Source organism: Pteropus medius, unplaced genomic scaffold, assembly GCF_902729225.1.
Source record: "Pteropus medius unplaced genomic scaffold, Ma_sr-lr_union100, whole genome shotgun sequence".
Taxonomy (NCBI): Eukaryota; Metazoa; Chordata; class Mammalia; order Chiroptera; family Pteropodidae; genus Pteropus; species Pteropus medius.
In genome coordinates, this window is record NW_024342473.1 from 9,530,186 (window position 1) to 9,545,116 (window position 14,931).

At 38.5% G+C, this 14,931-nt stretch overlaps 2 protein-coding genes across 2 annotated transcripts in view; both read left to right on the plus strand.

The window, feature by feature from the left end:
- The window catches only part of L2HGDH (L-2-hydroxyglutarate dehydrogenase), a 33,883-nt gene extending 31,632 nt beyond the window's left edge, over positions 1–2,251 (plus strand). The window contains exon 10 of the mRNA XM_039865170.1: positions 383–2,251. Coding sequence (XP_039721104.1) covers positions 383–578 — 196 coding nt within the window. The 3' untranslated portion in view covers positions 579–2,251. The remainder of the gene's footprint in view (positions 1–382) is intronic.
- A 3,868-nt stretch (positions 2,252–6,119) lies between these two features.
- The window catches only part of SOS2 (SOS Ras/Rho guanine nucleotide exchange factor 2), a 73,710-nt gene continuing 64,898 nt past the window's right edge, over positions 6,120–14,931 (plus strand). Inside the window, exon 1 of the mRNA XM_039865169.1 lies at positions 6,120–6,526. Coding sequence (XP_039721103.1) covers positions 6,440–6,526 — 87 coding nt within the window. The 5' untranslated portion in view covers positions 6,120–6,439. The remainder of the gene's footprint in view (positions 6,527–14,931) is intronic.

The following is a 14,931-nucleotide window of genomic DNA, read 5'->3' on the forward strand; positions in this document are numbered from 1 at the left end:
AAGAGCCTTATTATTCTCATTAATTTTATAACAAATTCATTTTATAAACTTAAATAAAAAATACATCTATTCTAATTAAATATGGATTTATCTGCTACTTTGAGAAAGAACAGCTATTTATAACTAACTTACCTATTTGTATATTCATTTGATAAGCATTTATTGGACTGTGAAGTGGCCGGCATTATGCTCTAGGCTGAGGATGTAAGTTTTACAGGCTACAACTGACAGCCTTTGGCTAAATACAAACCTGTTGATTCCACATGATTGTGCATTTAGAAGAATAAAGAAGGCTTTATTGCTTCAAGAGTACTTTGAAAATGCTGACTTTTAAAGTGTCCTATTTTATCCAGTCAGTTGACTACCATTCTTGGCTTTGCAGAGGACCAGCTGGAGTAAGAGCCCAAGCCCTGGATAGAAATGGAAATCTGATAGAAGATTTTGTATTTGATGGAGGAGTTGGGGTTATTGGAAATCGCATTCTTCATGTGAGAAATGCACCTTCCCCTGCTGCTACGTCTTCCCTTGCAATTTCTGGAATGATTGCAGATGAAGTGCAACAGAGATTTAAATTGTAAATAATGAAAGGAGCTATTTATGCATTTTAATCTCCACATTCAGCAATAAGAATATACTAATTGCATTCTTTAATTTTAAGAAAAATGGCTTGAAAATATTTTTAGATCTCTCATTTAGATAACCACTGAATTGTTAAAATGATATAACATTGAAATAATTATTTTTTAAAGTCCATGCTCTTATACTTTGTGAGTAAAGAGGAAAGGTACAGTTGTATCTGTCCTGAATCCCTGACTTCTTTAATATTTCTAAGAACAAACTTTGCAGAGAAATTCAAAGCCTTTATTATTCCCAGTCTCTTTATAAATGGGTTGGTGTAGAGTCATCACTAAATCTAAACAGCAGTACACTGTGAATGCTTGTTGACAACTCATCAGTTTTCTGTGGTTGAGAAAATAGAAGAACTTAGAACTGATAGGTTTTTATGAGAACAGTTTTAGAATCCTGGCACTGATATACAAAACTCTGTAATTTAAAAAATTATTTACCTCATATCTCTGTTCTTCAGTTACACCAAGATTCACAAATTTTGGCCAAGATCACTGATGATCTATGCCTACTTGGTTTTTCAGGGATCCTATAAACTTTTATGAGGATATTTCTTCATTTTTGGAAAATACCTAACTTTGAGGCATTCACTTTTGTAAACCGCAAAAGTGCCTTACGTGCATGTATACTTCATGAGTATTTAAAATTTTTGGCCAGTGCCAGATTGTACATTACATACTATATAAATGTGTTTGGTATCTGTGAAATGATTCTTGCAATTCAGAAAGTTGGAAAGTAGAAATATAAATGAAAATATGACAGCCTACTGATTGGGGAAACTTTTATTACAGAACCACCATTTAGGTGAGACATTTTTATCCATTCCCTCACATATACTCTCTCAGGATTAATCTACTCTTGATTTTTTTCTTTCCTTTTATCACTCCAAAGCTGTGTGATGGATGAGTTAGAAGGATGTGCATTTTGGTTGATAGGAAAAACTTTTGTTTTCTTCCTTTTCATTTCAAGCCTTGGTGATTACATTGATTGAGCTACCTCATCCCATTAATTCAAAAAGCTACACATCATCAGCTCATGTTCAAGAAGTAGCACACATCCCAGGTAAATAGACTAGGCAATTATTTGAAATTTGGGATGAGCATATTAGAAGCATTCAGAAACCATTCACAGAGGAAACAAACCCTAATAGTTCTTCATAACAACCGATTCCTTCAAGAAATGTGACACAGAGGATATTTTTCTGTTCCATTACAAGACTCTTAAGAGATGGAAAATATTACAATTTTCTATTTCATCAGCAGCAGGACTACATATGCACTAAGCTGTGAAAGACTGAAATTACAAAAATAACTGTCCTAATTAAAGTACCCTCATTCCATGTGGTTCTCTACTATACCCTCCAAAATTACAAGTGAAAAAATTGAAAGTGTTTTTTGAATGGGTAGGTTAGTCTCTTTGTAAAACATTTTGTATTTATGTCAATAGGGGTTTGTTGTGTGATACTGATATAATATTTAAAAGTTTTGTGTTTCTAAGAGAGAAGAAAATGTATATTAATATTAAAAATATTTTAGTAAAAATATTTTAGCCTTGGTGTTATGAACATAATTTTTAGTTTCATAAAAACTCTGATTCAGATAAAGTTTTGTTTGTAAAACTTGAACTATCATAGCTTTGTAGCCACCAATATTTAACAAAATTTTTGTCTTTGCATACAATAGAAAAATCAGGTAGAGTAGTTATATTTTGGGTAAAAAGTGGAGCTCTTCCTCACAAAAATGGCTTTCCATCTGGAAGTGATGGCAGTATTTGTCTGACCTCAGTGTCATCTTCATACCCCTGAGCACCAGGGAACATTATTTCTTTTCCATAGGAGAATGTATATTTATTGGATTTCCCCCTATTATAATTCATGTGCTTTTATGGGTGGGGGAAATCTAATAAATAAATCAATCTTTCAGAATTTTATTAAAAATCCTAGTTCTTGGGAAAACATTTTTGGTATGCTATCTCTTACAGGGAGGGGGTCGGCTTCTGGGCGTGAGCCTCCCCATTACAGGGCAAACGATTTATCTGAGTACCTGCTCCAACTTCTCTCCAGCAGGTGGACTGTAAGAGAACCAAAGTTAGCTACAGTAATGAACCGTGAAAGTGAGCAACAATGACATTTGTTTTCTGTGATATTGCTTTGGTTACTGACGGACAGCACTTAGTGTGTTTAATACTTTCATTTTTATTTATTTATTTATTTTTATTTATTTATTTTTATGCATACAGCACCCAGTCTTCCTAGGTGGAATACTTTCATTTTTAACACTTGAAGCAGGTGCTTATAATGAGGTTAGAAATTTTTTATTAAAAAAAATGACTTTTAATTAATGTTTTGAATAAATACAACATTCATATAGTTGAGAATTCAAACATCACAAAAAGGTACACTGAGGTCCTCTCTCCTCCAGCCACCCAGTCCTCATCCCTGAGGCAACAAGAATTGCCCATATCTTGTGCAGTTTTGCAGATTGTGTGTGTGTGTGTGTGTGTGTGCGTGATCTCCTTAAGTTTTTTTGCACATGGTAACCTACTCTGAATATTACATTATACTTCCTGCTCTTTTCACTCTGCTGTGTATCTTTGAGAATGTTCAAATGGCCTTGAACACAGTGACCTGGTTCTTTTTATGTGACCTTATAGGTTTCATTCTATGTATTTATGATTATTTTTTGAGCAAGTCCCTATTCCTACTAATGATTATTTAAATTATTTTGAGTGTATTTTTGTTTTGCTTTTGCTGTAATGATACTGCAATGAATAACCTGTGCTAAGTCATTTCACATCCGAGCAAGTATATCTATAGAATATATTCCTAGAATTTGCTGGGTCAAAGGGTGTGTGCCTTTGCAATTTTCATGGATAATTGTCAAGTTGCCCTTGATGGAGGTTGAACCAATTTACACTCTAATATATTAGAGTATCTCTTTTCCCATACTCTCACCAACATAGTGTATAATCAAACTTTTTGATCTGTGCTATTCAAATAAGTAAAAATGATAATGGTATAATATAAATTTGCATTTTTCATAATATGAAGTCAAACATCTTTAATATGTTGAGACATATTTCCTTTTCTCTGAACTATCTTTTCATATCCTTTATCCTTTTTTTCTTACTGAGTTTTAGTCTTAATTCGTAGGAACTTCTTTAGATATTAGGAAAATTAACAACTAAGGAAATGAGTTGAAAATATTTTTTCCAGTTTGTCATTTGTTTTTTGGCTTAGCTGGTGGGTTTTTTTTTTGGGGGGGCCATACATTTAAAAAATAGAATGTATCAACCTTTTAGATTTTATATCACAGCAGAAAAGATTTTTTGTACTCAGAAATAATTATAATTTATATTACAGAATAATTATAAACAAACTATTCTATAGTTTTATTTTTACATTTAAATCTTTGGCACATCGTAGTGTAGAGTGCGGGGGTATAGATCCAGTATTTTTTTCTAGATGGCCCATTTGTCTGGTTGGGAAACTTTTTACTGGTGTCATTCTTGGATTATCCTCCAGACGCACATGGATCACATTTCTGTTTGCCTAGCCCAGAGATCACAACTCAGATGCCTGTAGAGACTAGGCAGGTTACATAAAACGGTGAAGAGTGCCAGGTAGGGAATATAGCCAACTGGAAATGGGATGGCATACTTTGCTGAAGAGGGCAGCCACTACTCACTGTCTTCTGATTATTCTCTTGTAGGAATGCAGCAGGGCCGTGTTGCCAGATCTTTGTCAAGAGAAGCTGGAAATCCAGATAAATAAAGTCTCTTGATTTTAAAATGTTAACAATTCAACAAATTTAAATATAGCTTTGGCGAAACAAAATGTGTCTCAAGCCAGATTTGGCCTAGGGAAGGCTTCCCATATCCTTGGCCAAGAATGAAACTTCCCACTAACAACTTTTCTACAAGAAAATACAATCACAGTCTAGTAGTTTGACAGCTTAACAGTTTATGGCTGGAGTTTAGGAGAGAAAAGACACTGTGTAAGCCAAAGTCTTTGCCCTCACTGATTGAAAGATTACTTAGAGAAATATAAACATTTCGCTATTCTACCTTTTATCCCCAGGACATGGGAATGTGGATGTCGCCACTTATTAGAAGACATTCTTGATTCAGTGGATACTTGGATTAGAACAATTTAACTCTTAAGTTTTCCAACTGTAACTCTGTCGTGCTGATCTTGCCAAATGACAAAATAGTGGATGTTTTGGTGGGGCGGGGTGGGGTGGGGGGGAGAGGATGTAAATTGCTTAGCTACTTATCCTGGAACTGAAGTGAGGCACAGACATTTGTTTTGCACCCTGTTCTCTTCCTCATTGCTGGTGGCTGGGAACAATCTATTATAATTCATGTGCTCAGCATCTTTAGTGGGATAAAGTTTATGATAATAAAGTTTCCAGAGTCATTCCTCTTCAACTCAGGAAAGCTTATGGTCTGGGGATCTTTTTGGGGTTGCTATTGAATATGGCTGGGCCACAAGGGCAGATTCAGATTTTGTGGGACCTGACGCCTCCACAATTTGGAAGACACCATTAAGAAAACAATTCAAAAATATCTTTGGATAGTCTTAGGAAAACGATACGATTTTGTGAACACACAGGGGACCGTGCAAGTGAAGGCTCTTTAAGTTCAATCTTCATTAACGTAATTGTCATTTGCCTTTTCTAACCCCAAGGTGTGCTAGAGGGCTTTCCACGTCTCACCTTCAGTTCCCAAACCACTCTATGAAATAGTTACTATCTCTTATATACAGATTAGCCACGTAGAACACAAAAACGTTAAATATCGTGCCCAGCCCTAATGCCCCTTTTTCTTCATTTCCCTATCCCGCTTCCCACGATTGAAGTCCTGGGGCTCGAGGCGCTGCAGGAGTCAGGACTGTCTTGAGAAGGTCGAGAGGAGGGAGAGTCTGTGTAAAACGCAGATCGAGAGGAGGGAGAATCTGTGTAAAACGCAGGAAGTTGGGGAGTCAGTCTGGAACAGGCTCCCAGCAAGTCCCTGGGAGAGGCAGACTCCTGCGGCCGGGCCCCCACATTTCCGCGCCCCCGCGCCAGGCCGGCGCTCCGCACGCTCTGCGGCGCGCATGCTCCGTGCTGGGCTTCTCCCGCGACCTGGGATAATGAGCCTCGGGCCGAGGGGGCGGGCCGAGCGGCGAAGGTTGGGACCCAGAGCTCGGCGGCGACCCTGCGGCCCTGTGCGCGGTTGCAGAAGGGGCGGCGGCGGTCGCTAGCCCTGTGCGCACCAGAGTGTGGCTCGCTCGCGCGACGCGCTCGCCCGGTCGGTCCCAAGGGCCCTCTGGAGGTGACTCGGGAAGGCTGAGCAGGGCGGTGTTGCGGATTGGGAGGGCGGAGATGAGACGATGAGAGGAGCCGCTGCCGCCGCTCTCCGCCCGCCGCGGTCGTAGCGGGAGTCGGGGCGGGGGCGAAGCCAGCGGACCCCGTCGGGCAGCGGACCCAGACAAAGAAGGAGGAACCGCCGAAAAGCAGGCACCGCCGCGGGGAAAGGAGGCCGCCGTCCCGGTAGCTGCCGGGGAGGGGGTGTCTCCCCGGCTCTGGGGCCGCCGCGCTTCCTCTGCGGACGCTGCGCCAGGCAAGGCCACACGGGCCGAGGAAGCCGCCCTCGGAACCCCCGCCCGCCCGCCGGCGCCGCCTCCGAGCCGCCTCGGCCGTAGCTGCGGCCCAGGCGGGAGGCGGCGGCGGCCGGCGAGGCGAGGCGGCCCGCGCCCTGCCTGTCAGGCCACCCGCGCGGCCCGGCTCGGCCCGCGGGCAGCCCCCGATGCGGAGGCGCTGCCGCCGGGGCCATGCAGCAGGCGCCGCAGCCGTACGAGTTCTTCAGCGAAGAGAACAGTCCGAAATGGCGGGGACTGTTAGTCTCGGCCCTGCGGAAGGTCAGTGCGGGTGCCCGGGCGGCCGCAGGGGGACGAGGGAGGTGCAGGGGCGGCCCGGGCGGCTGGCGGGAGGGGCGCCCGTCCCGCGCCCCCTCGGAGCTTCTGACAGGGAACTGCACGTCCTTCCAGGGCTCGGGTCCCGCGGGCCGAGTTGTTTCTTTCTCACTGGCGACGTGGGGCTCATAATTGCCTGTTGCATCCAAAAGGACGTTTTCTCAAGTTTTTGTTTGTTTGTTTGTTTTGCCTGGCCCCGGAAGGAGGGTTTTGTTATGATCATAAAACTGGATTTCATGTTGCAGTCATTTCGTCAGGCAACTTCCGCCGTTGACCAATTTGTTGTCCTCAGGCTGGATTCCGGCAAGAGAAAGTCCCGCTGGTATTTAGACAGTTTCTAAAACAAAAGCACATTTCCAGGCCGGGTAATTACTTTTAATTAAGTTCTTTGGGGGTGTTCCCCTAGGCAATTTGCTTGTGAAAGGTGTCCACTTACTTAAGAGGTAGTACTTTTTCGTAACGTGAATGTGTTTCACGTGTGTGAAACGTCAGTGAGCCATACTGTTCCATTTAGAATTTTTGAGGTAACTTTAAAGAGCCTCCTCACTTCCTGCAAAAGGTGTCCTACCTGTTTGCAAGAGAGTTCCCCTATAAAATTTGATCTGTTTCTTCACTGAGTGCAATTTGGGACCAAAAAAAAGGTGTAGCTCATAAAAATCGATCTTTTAAATTTGGGTTCATTGCTGGGTACATTTCTCCTTGTAGATGGTGTCAGTCTTCGTCTGTGAAGTTAGGTAATCATACTGTCATTTTTATAATAAATCGTTTTCTAAGGTCAAGACACATTTAAAGAACATAAGTGAGTGCAGAATAAGATATGCTTGCTGAATATGGGCTTTCCTTGCCATTGATGCAAATTTAGTCTCTCTGCCTTTTGTGCAAAATAACCAATAATTTTATAATAAAGAAAAAACAGTTTAAAAGACTGCACTTGGAAACTAAATCTTTATACATTAAATTTCTGTGAAATGAAATAGTATATTTTAAAGGTAAAAACATTTCCTTATGTGCTCAATTTCAGATATTCCATTATTTTCATAATTCTTGCAAGGAAAAATTGCCTTCTTGGGTCAAGTCATGTCTTTTTAAAGAACTTGGAAGAAGCGATGATGGGTAGCTGGACAGTTATCATTTCACTGGTATACTAGGTGTTCAAGTACTAAATTGACCTTACTTGCTTGGGCAGCCTGATTCTGTTATAAGGAGAGGGAAAGAAATGTAAAGTGCGCTGAGTGGTGACAATGAACTCTGGCCTGAATTAAAAGCAAAGAATGAAATGCTTAGGTAGTAATCGACCATTCAGCCACTCAGAAGTGGGAGTACAGTTATCAGGTAGGCCTGTATTGTTGGCAGTGTGATGCGGGTATCTACCTATTAGTATCTTCTGGTAGCAAATAGTATTCGAGTGTATGTTGCATAACTTATTCATTAGGTAGCTTCGACCTCAGTAATCATTCATGCACAGATAGAGATTTATTTCTTCAGGTTAGGTTGAAAACAAAGCCAGGACTAGCATGCAATTCTAGTCCATTGCATTAGACTAATTTTGCATTTATATGTTATGCTTGTTTTCCTGGAACTCAGGTGCTTTATAGATCTGTATGGTCTTATTCCACAGTTATTGTTTATTCTTTGCTTGTTGAATGAATACATTTAAGAAAACTTGGTCTTTCAAGGTGAATTCAAAAAGCAATTTCTATTTATTAGTTTACTATTATATAATTGAAGTATATTCCCACAGAATATATTTTTTATATTTTTGGAAAATGTTAGGTGTTAGTAATCTGGATTATGTCTAGTTTTGTGGTATTTGTGGTATCATATGTAGGTTTATAGTACCTGCTAAGAGTTGTAGCTATTAAGGAGCTCAAGGTCACTCTTTCTTTGCAGGATAAATTCTGGTATGTACCTGCCACCCAAGTCTTTACACATTGAGAATTCCTGTCATTTCTGGGGAGGCTCTGTTTTCACATTCAAAGCTTCTAGAACTTGGCTTTCTTCCTCCAGCCGACCAGATAGTTACGAAGACTACTACCATTAGTAGTAGAAGCAGCAGTAGATTAATAGGATTTTATTCCTCCAGTTGGTGTTGCTATGGAACATGTGGTATACGCTAGCTTCATTTGTTGAACACATTTTAGATACTTGGCACCATGGTGGATCTCAAGTATATTTAGATGAATGAAAATAAAGGCCTTGCTCTAAATGTGTTTACCATCTAGATTGAAATTCTTAACTTTGAAGTTTTGGTTTATTTATGTAAGAGCAATTATGAACTCAGAGTTCTGTAAGGAGTATTTATAAGTGTATTGTGAAAGAAGCAGTGTAGTATCATGGTGGAACCTCCAAAACTGTTAAAATATAATTTTCAGAAAGGTAAAATTGACACTCACCAAATATAAATGAACATATGTCTGATTTTGATTCAGCTTATTAATGAGAGAACTCATAAGATGTTAAAACCACTTCATATGAAAATTTGAGGAGGTAGGTATTTATGGGCAATTTAATAAAGGAATATTAAGGTAAAATTGTTGGATTAGATACAAAATTAGTTAATATCCTACAGAAACATAAGTGGTAAGTTTTGAGTTATCTTTTCCTCTGATTAGAATTTGTGTCTGTACCAGACAAAAAATCTCTAATCTTATAGATTTGTAAAATAACCCAGGCAGTAGAGAGCAATCAAAGGTTCAAGCACAGCACTGGGGCCTAGAAGAAAAGTATAGTGTGCTTTGAGGAAATAAAATTGATGTCACTGACATGAGAAAGTCAAGGAAGTAACATTGTGCTGTATTTGAGTGCTTCCTATGTGCCAGGCACTGTTCTTGATACTGAGGTTGTAGCAAGGCCCCTTCTCTCATAAAGCTTCCATTCTAAATGGCTGAGGCAGAGAGGCCAGGGAGAGACAGAAAATAAAGTAAATAATTATCTGAAAGATCAATAGTAATTAACAAAACAAAAGAAGGGGGAGAAAGGATTTCTGGCGAAGAGAAAGGTAGGAACATGACTTGTTTTAAAGAAGGAAGACTAAGTCAAAAGGAGGAGATGAGGCAAGTTGGGAGACTCTGGGTAGCCCAGGTTAAGGAAGTCCTATAAGATTATTTATGTAACAAAGTAATTAGATTAAATTGTTCAAAATTGCTTTTTGAAAAGATCAACCAAAAGCTAGAAACTAATAGGAGATCTTATGGTTTTGTGATATGAGGCCTCTTGGATTTCCTAAAGCCACTGACTGTAACAGTAGAACTCCAAGGAGTCATTTGGAATTATTCCAAACTAATAATGACCAAACTGACCCAAGGGGTTCAGCTAGAACTGGATGAGCATTAGAAATGCATTTTAACTTGCTGCATTTAGCTCCCTGTCAGCCATGATTTAGTAGTCATCTTCTATTTTCAGTTTAATTTTTGTATGGTATCTTTGGAGCAATACTATCCCATTAGAGTATATTATGCTGAGTATGCAAAGCATTACCTGTGTTACCATTTGACATAAATCAAGTATATGTCCTTTATATTATCCATGGCCTCTCTTTCAAAGGAACAATAGTTTGATTATATCCTCTGTTAGCCTGCATATTTGAATCAGGAAGGAATTTTAATGGAACTAATGGATTTAGCATTATCTGATATAGTCACGTTAAAAATTAACAAGCTAAAATTATTTTTTTTTACATAAGAACATGTGACGGTTAAGTAGAAAGATTTTGAAATGTAAAAAGTGTTCTACACTTTACATTTTAATGTGTAGAGATGAAGCAATACAAAACAACATCAGGATCTAGATGTGAGCACTGTATTGTCTTCCAATTAAACTTTTTAGTACCCAGTTTTCTTATTAAATCACTTCGTAAAGCTAAATACTACTTCTTACATAGCCCTTTGTAATTCTTTCTTAATTGACCTGTTAGCAGCATTTGAAATCCTTGAAATCCTTTCCTCACTTGGTTTCCAGGACACCAAACTCTGCTGGTTTTCTCTCTCTGGCTATTCCTTCTAGGTCTTCTCCTTGTTGATTCCTCCTCATCTCCTCTGACTACATCATCCTGACTTCCCAAGAGCTTAGTTTTTGGACTTCTATTTCTAATTATAGTCTGTTTCTTGGAGATCCCACCCAGCATCATTGCCTTTCATAGCACTTGTATCCGATGATTTCCAATTTATATGTCTGGCTCAGACCCCTTCTGAGCTTGGGTATTCAACTTCTTTCTTGATATGTCTATGTAGATGTAGGATAGGCATCTCAACCAATACTGAACTACTTCTCCCCCGCCGCCCAAATTTGCTCCTTTTGTAGTATTTCCCATATCACTAAATGGCTACTCCATCATTCTAGTTGCTCTAAACAAAAATCTTGAGTTATTCTTGAATCCTGTCTTTCATAACCTGTATCAAATCTGTCAGAAAATCCTATGCTCTATGTCACATATAGCTATATTCAGTCACTATTTCTTACTCTTCCACTTCTACCACCTAGGAGCAAGTCATCATCCATCTCCTAAAGTATTAAAATAGCCTCTTAACTGGTCTCCTTTCTTCCACCCTTCTCTCATTCAGTCTTAACACAATAGAGATAAGTGAGATTATGTAATTCCTTTGTTCAAAACTCTCTCCTTGCTTCTCAGAATAAAAGTTAAAGTCCTCTCAGTGGCCTGCTAGGTTCTCTACAGTCTGGTGCTGTCTCCCTCCTCCTCTTACCTCGATGATCTCATTTATTACTATCTTTTTTTTTTTTTTTTTTTTTGCTCTACTCTACCCTACACTGACTTCCTTGTACCTATAACACACAGACATGTTCTAGTCTCAGGGATTTTGTGCTTGCTATTTCTACTGCCTAGAACAACCTTCCTGCAGATAAAACATTAGTGGCTCTTTTATCTCCTTTAAATCTTTTGGGCAAGCATCGTCTTCTAGAAAAGAGAACTTATCTTGCAGCCTGTCTAAAACTGCTACATCCCCTGCTTCCTGGACATTCCTGTGTAGATGTTCACAACATGATCCAATCCAAGCTTATTATCATTTTACAGAAACCTACATTTCCAGTGTAAGTGATATGCTCAGTTCTCAAGTTAGATATCTTCATCTTTCCCTTCCCTCTCATACCAGACTCACAACTAATCAACACTGAGTCTTGATGCTTTCTCCTAAAATGAGTTTTCTACCTTTTTTTCAAACTTTGTATTCCCAAAATAATTTTGAAAAATTCACAGATGTTTATGTCGACATTAAAAATTTTCACTTTTAATAAAGTTGAAATAGTTGCAGAGGATATAATTTTATATGTGTCTTAAATACTGGTGTTTTAAAATAAAACAGTTCCATCAGTCTTTTAAATGTATTCAGTGAAATCTAAATACCATTACAATTTGATACCATTCATCCTTTTAAAGTATATATGATTGTTTTTTTAACAGTTGGAAATTTTACATTTTTCTTTTTTCTCTGTGAACTTTTTGTTCCATTTCCCTTACATAATTATATTCTGATATAATATTTTTATGTTTAAAAGTTTTTGATCGAACCCTCCTTTATATTTGTACTTTGCAACAACAAAAAAGTCTATTGAATATTTAAAAGTTTCCCCAATGATCATGAAGCTTTAAAATATTTCTTTTGGGTTGAATTATTAGTAGGACAAAGTTCCTCAAAAGAACACAAATGTCATGAAATATAATCATAAAGCTTTATTGAAAATGCATTAATTAGTAACATCTATGTATCTGTTTGCATTATGTTTAAATTGGTTCATGCATCATGGGTAAATATTATTGCTAGATCGAGACAGGGTCTTGCTATAGTGAATCAGGCAGGGTTCAGCATCAGTTTTATTTCTATTTTCCATTTCTGTAAATGGAAGCTCTGAGAACCCTTGTTAACATAAATAGAAGAAAAATTAAAGCAATCAAATTCATTTTTAAAACTTCCTTTGGATTACATACCAAAATTCATATTGTGATCTTTCAAAAAATTTATTGATCTATCAGCCAGTTTCTGTAAATTGGAAGTCCAGACACAACCCAGCTGGGTTCTCTGTATAGGTTCTCACAAGGCTGAAATCAAGGTTTTCACTGGGGCTGCAGTCTCATCCGAGGCTTGGAGTCCTCTTCCAAGCCTGTGTTGTAATTGGCAGAATTCACTTCCTTGCAGTTAGTTGCATGTCTGAGGCCCTCAGCTCCTAGAGGCTGCCTCCATTCCTTGCCACATGACCCTCCCTATAACCAACCGCCAGTTTGCTTCTTCAAGGCCAACAGGAATGCATCTGATGCAGTTTCTTGTCTCACACTTCTAGACCCTTTTTAGAGTCACCTGATTGAGGTCACTCACTCAAGATAATCTCCTTTTTGATTAACTCAAATTCATCTGGTTAGAGACTTTATTCACTTTTGCCATTTATGGTAAACTGATCACAAGAGTAATATCCCATTATATTCACAGATGCTGCCCTCACTCAAAGGGGAGAGATGTATACCAGAGGATGGGAATCTTGGGGGCCACCTTAGAATTCTGCCTATCACAATCATTCATTTTATGGAAGATATTGACCTAATTAATTGGTAGGATCTGTTTTAATTGTCAAGCCAACCAGCCTTATATTTATCTTCTTTCTGACAAAGTCTGGCCTAATTTTTCAATTCAAATGAATATGTTACTTCATTTGCTAGCCATCTCACTTCTGAATTCTAATTATAAAATAGAAAGGTAAGGTATGAAAACTTGCTTTTCATATTTTCACCTGAATGACATAAGGTAATGTTGCCTTTCGTATATCTTAAAGGTGCTTTCTTTTTCTTTGTTCTCATGAGCTTTTCCCCCTCTGTAGGATGCATTTTTTGACAGTAGGCTGGGGGATGGAAGAAGCAAGATACTTAAATGAAAAATATTTGCAATTGTCCCTTTGTTTAGTGTTCTGGAATGAATGAATGAATGAATGAATTTTACTGCACTGCAGGGCAACACACTAGAGTGAGATTCAGGATAAATAGGAGATATGCTTTTCTTCAGTAAAGTGGAAGGAAGGTAGTTGTGAAAGAGAGATGGGAAAGGAGAACCTGCATTACTCCTTGAGTGCAGGCACCTTGTTAGGCAAATCTGTAAGAGAGTACATGTGGTAGTTTGGTAGTATGCTGAAGTGCGTGTTTTGCTCAAGGAGTCTTAAACTTTGACTGAATAAAACATGTTTAGTGATCTTTTCCCAGTTCACAGGGGGAAAAACCCTCAGTATTTATTTATTTTTTTCAGTTTTATTTTTTCCTCATAAACTTTTCTTAAGTTCGTGGTCCCTGCTAGTGAGTAGTGGAACATTGTAAAAACATGAACAAAAGATACGGAGGTTTTACACAGAAAACAGCTTATGGTACGTTTTGTTTTCTCTTACAAACATGTGGCTATAGTTTTAAATTTTATAGTCATTTATGCTAATATTATCCCTGCTTACTGTGATGAAATATAAGTATCTTAATATTTCATGTTCTTCTAAAAGCACTGTGACTTCCAAATGCCCTGCCACTGGAGGGAGTTGAGAACCATTGATTTAGCCTGTACTTTCTTGGCTTTACAGGGGCTAATGACCTGCCTGTATGGGAATGTACTTACAGGTCATATGTTATTTCATTGCAATCGAGACATTTTAATGACAGATATTTTAGCTTCAGCTACTAGTCTTTTCAACATGTTTTGATTATTTTATGGTAAGCCCTCACCTAATATTAAGCTAAATAGAATGAGATTCCTGGCCCGTACTTACCTACATTTGAAATAAACCAGCATTGAAAACCTGTCAAGCATGCAACTACTTAAGAGCACTGATTCTGAGAAGTGAATTTTATTTTTGACCAGAAGTCCCTTTTCATTTTTCAATTACAGTTGACATACAATATTATATTAATTTCAGGTGTACAACATCTATATAACTTACAAAGTGATGATGTGGGTAAGTCTAGTACCCATCTGACACCATACATAGTTATTGCAATATTGTTGACTGTATTCCCTATGCTGTACTTTACATCCCCGTGACTGTTTTTATAACTGGCAATTTGTACATCTTAATCTCTTCCCCTTTATCGCTTATTCCCCAACCACCTTCCTATCTGAATGTTCTCTGGAGAATTGAATGTTAATAGATAGTGGGAACAATGGAATGTAGAGTGGGAATCTCCTCATTTATAATGTTATGTGGGATAACTAAGTTTCCAGGTGCATATGCACTGAAATAAAAATGAATGTTATGGAGTTCTTCATTTCTCCCAATCTCCAGATTTCAACCAGGCCAAGAAATCTGTTTGCTACCATGAATCTGTGTATTTAGCAAGTATTTATTGAGCGCTTTCTTTATGCAAGGCATGGTAA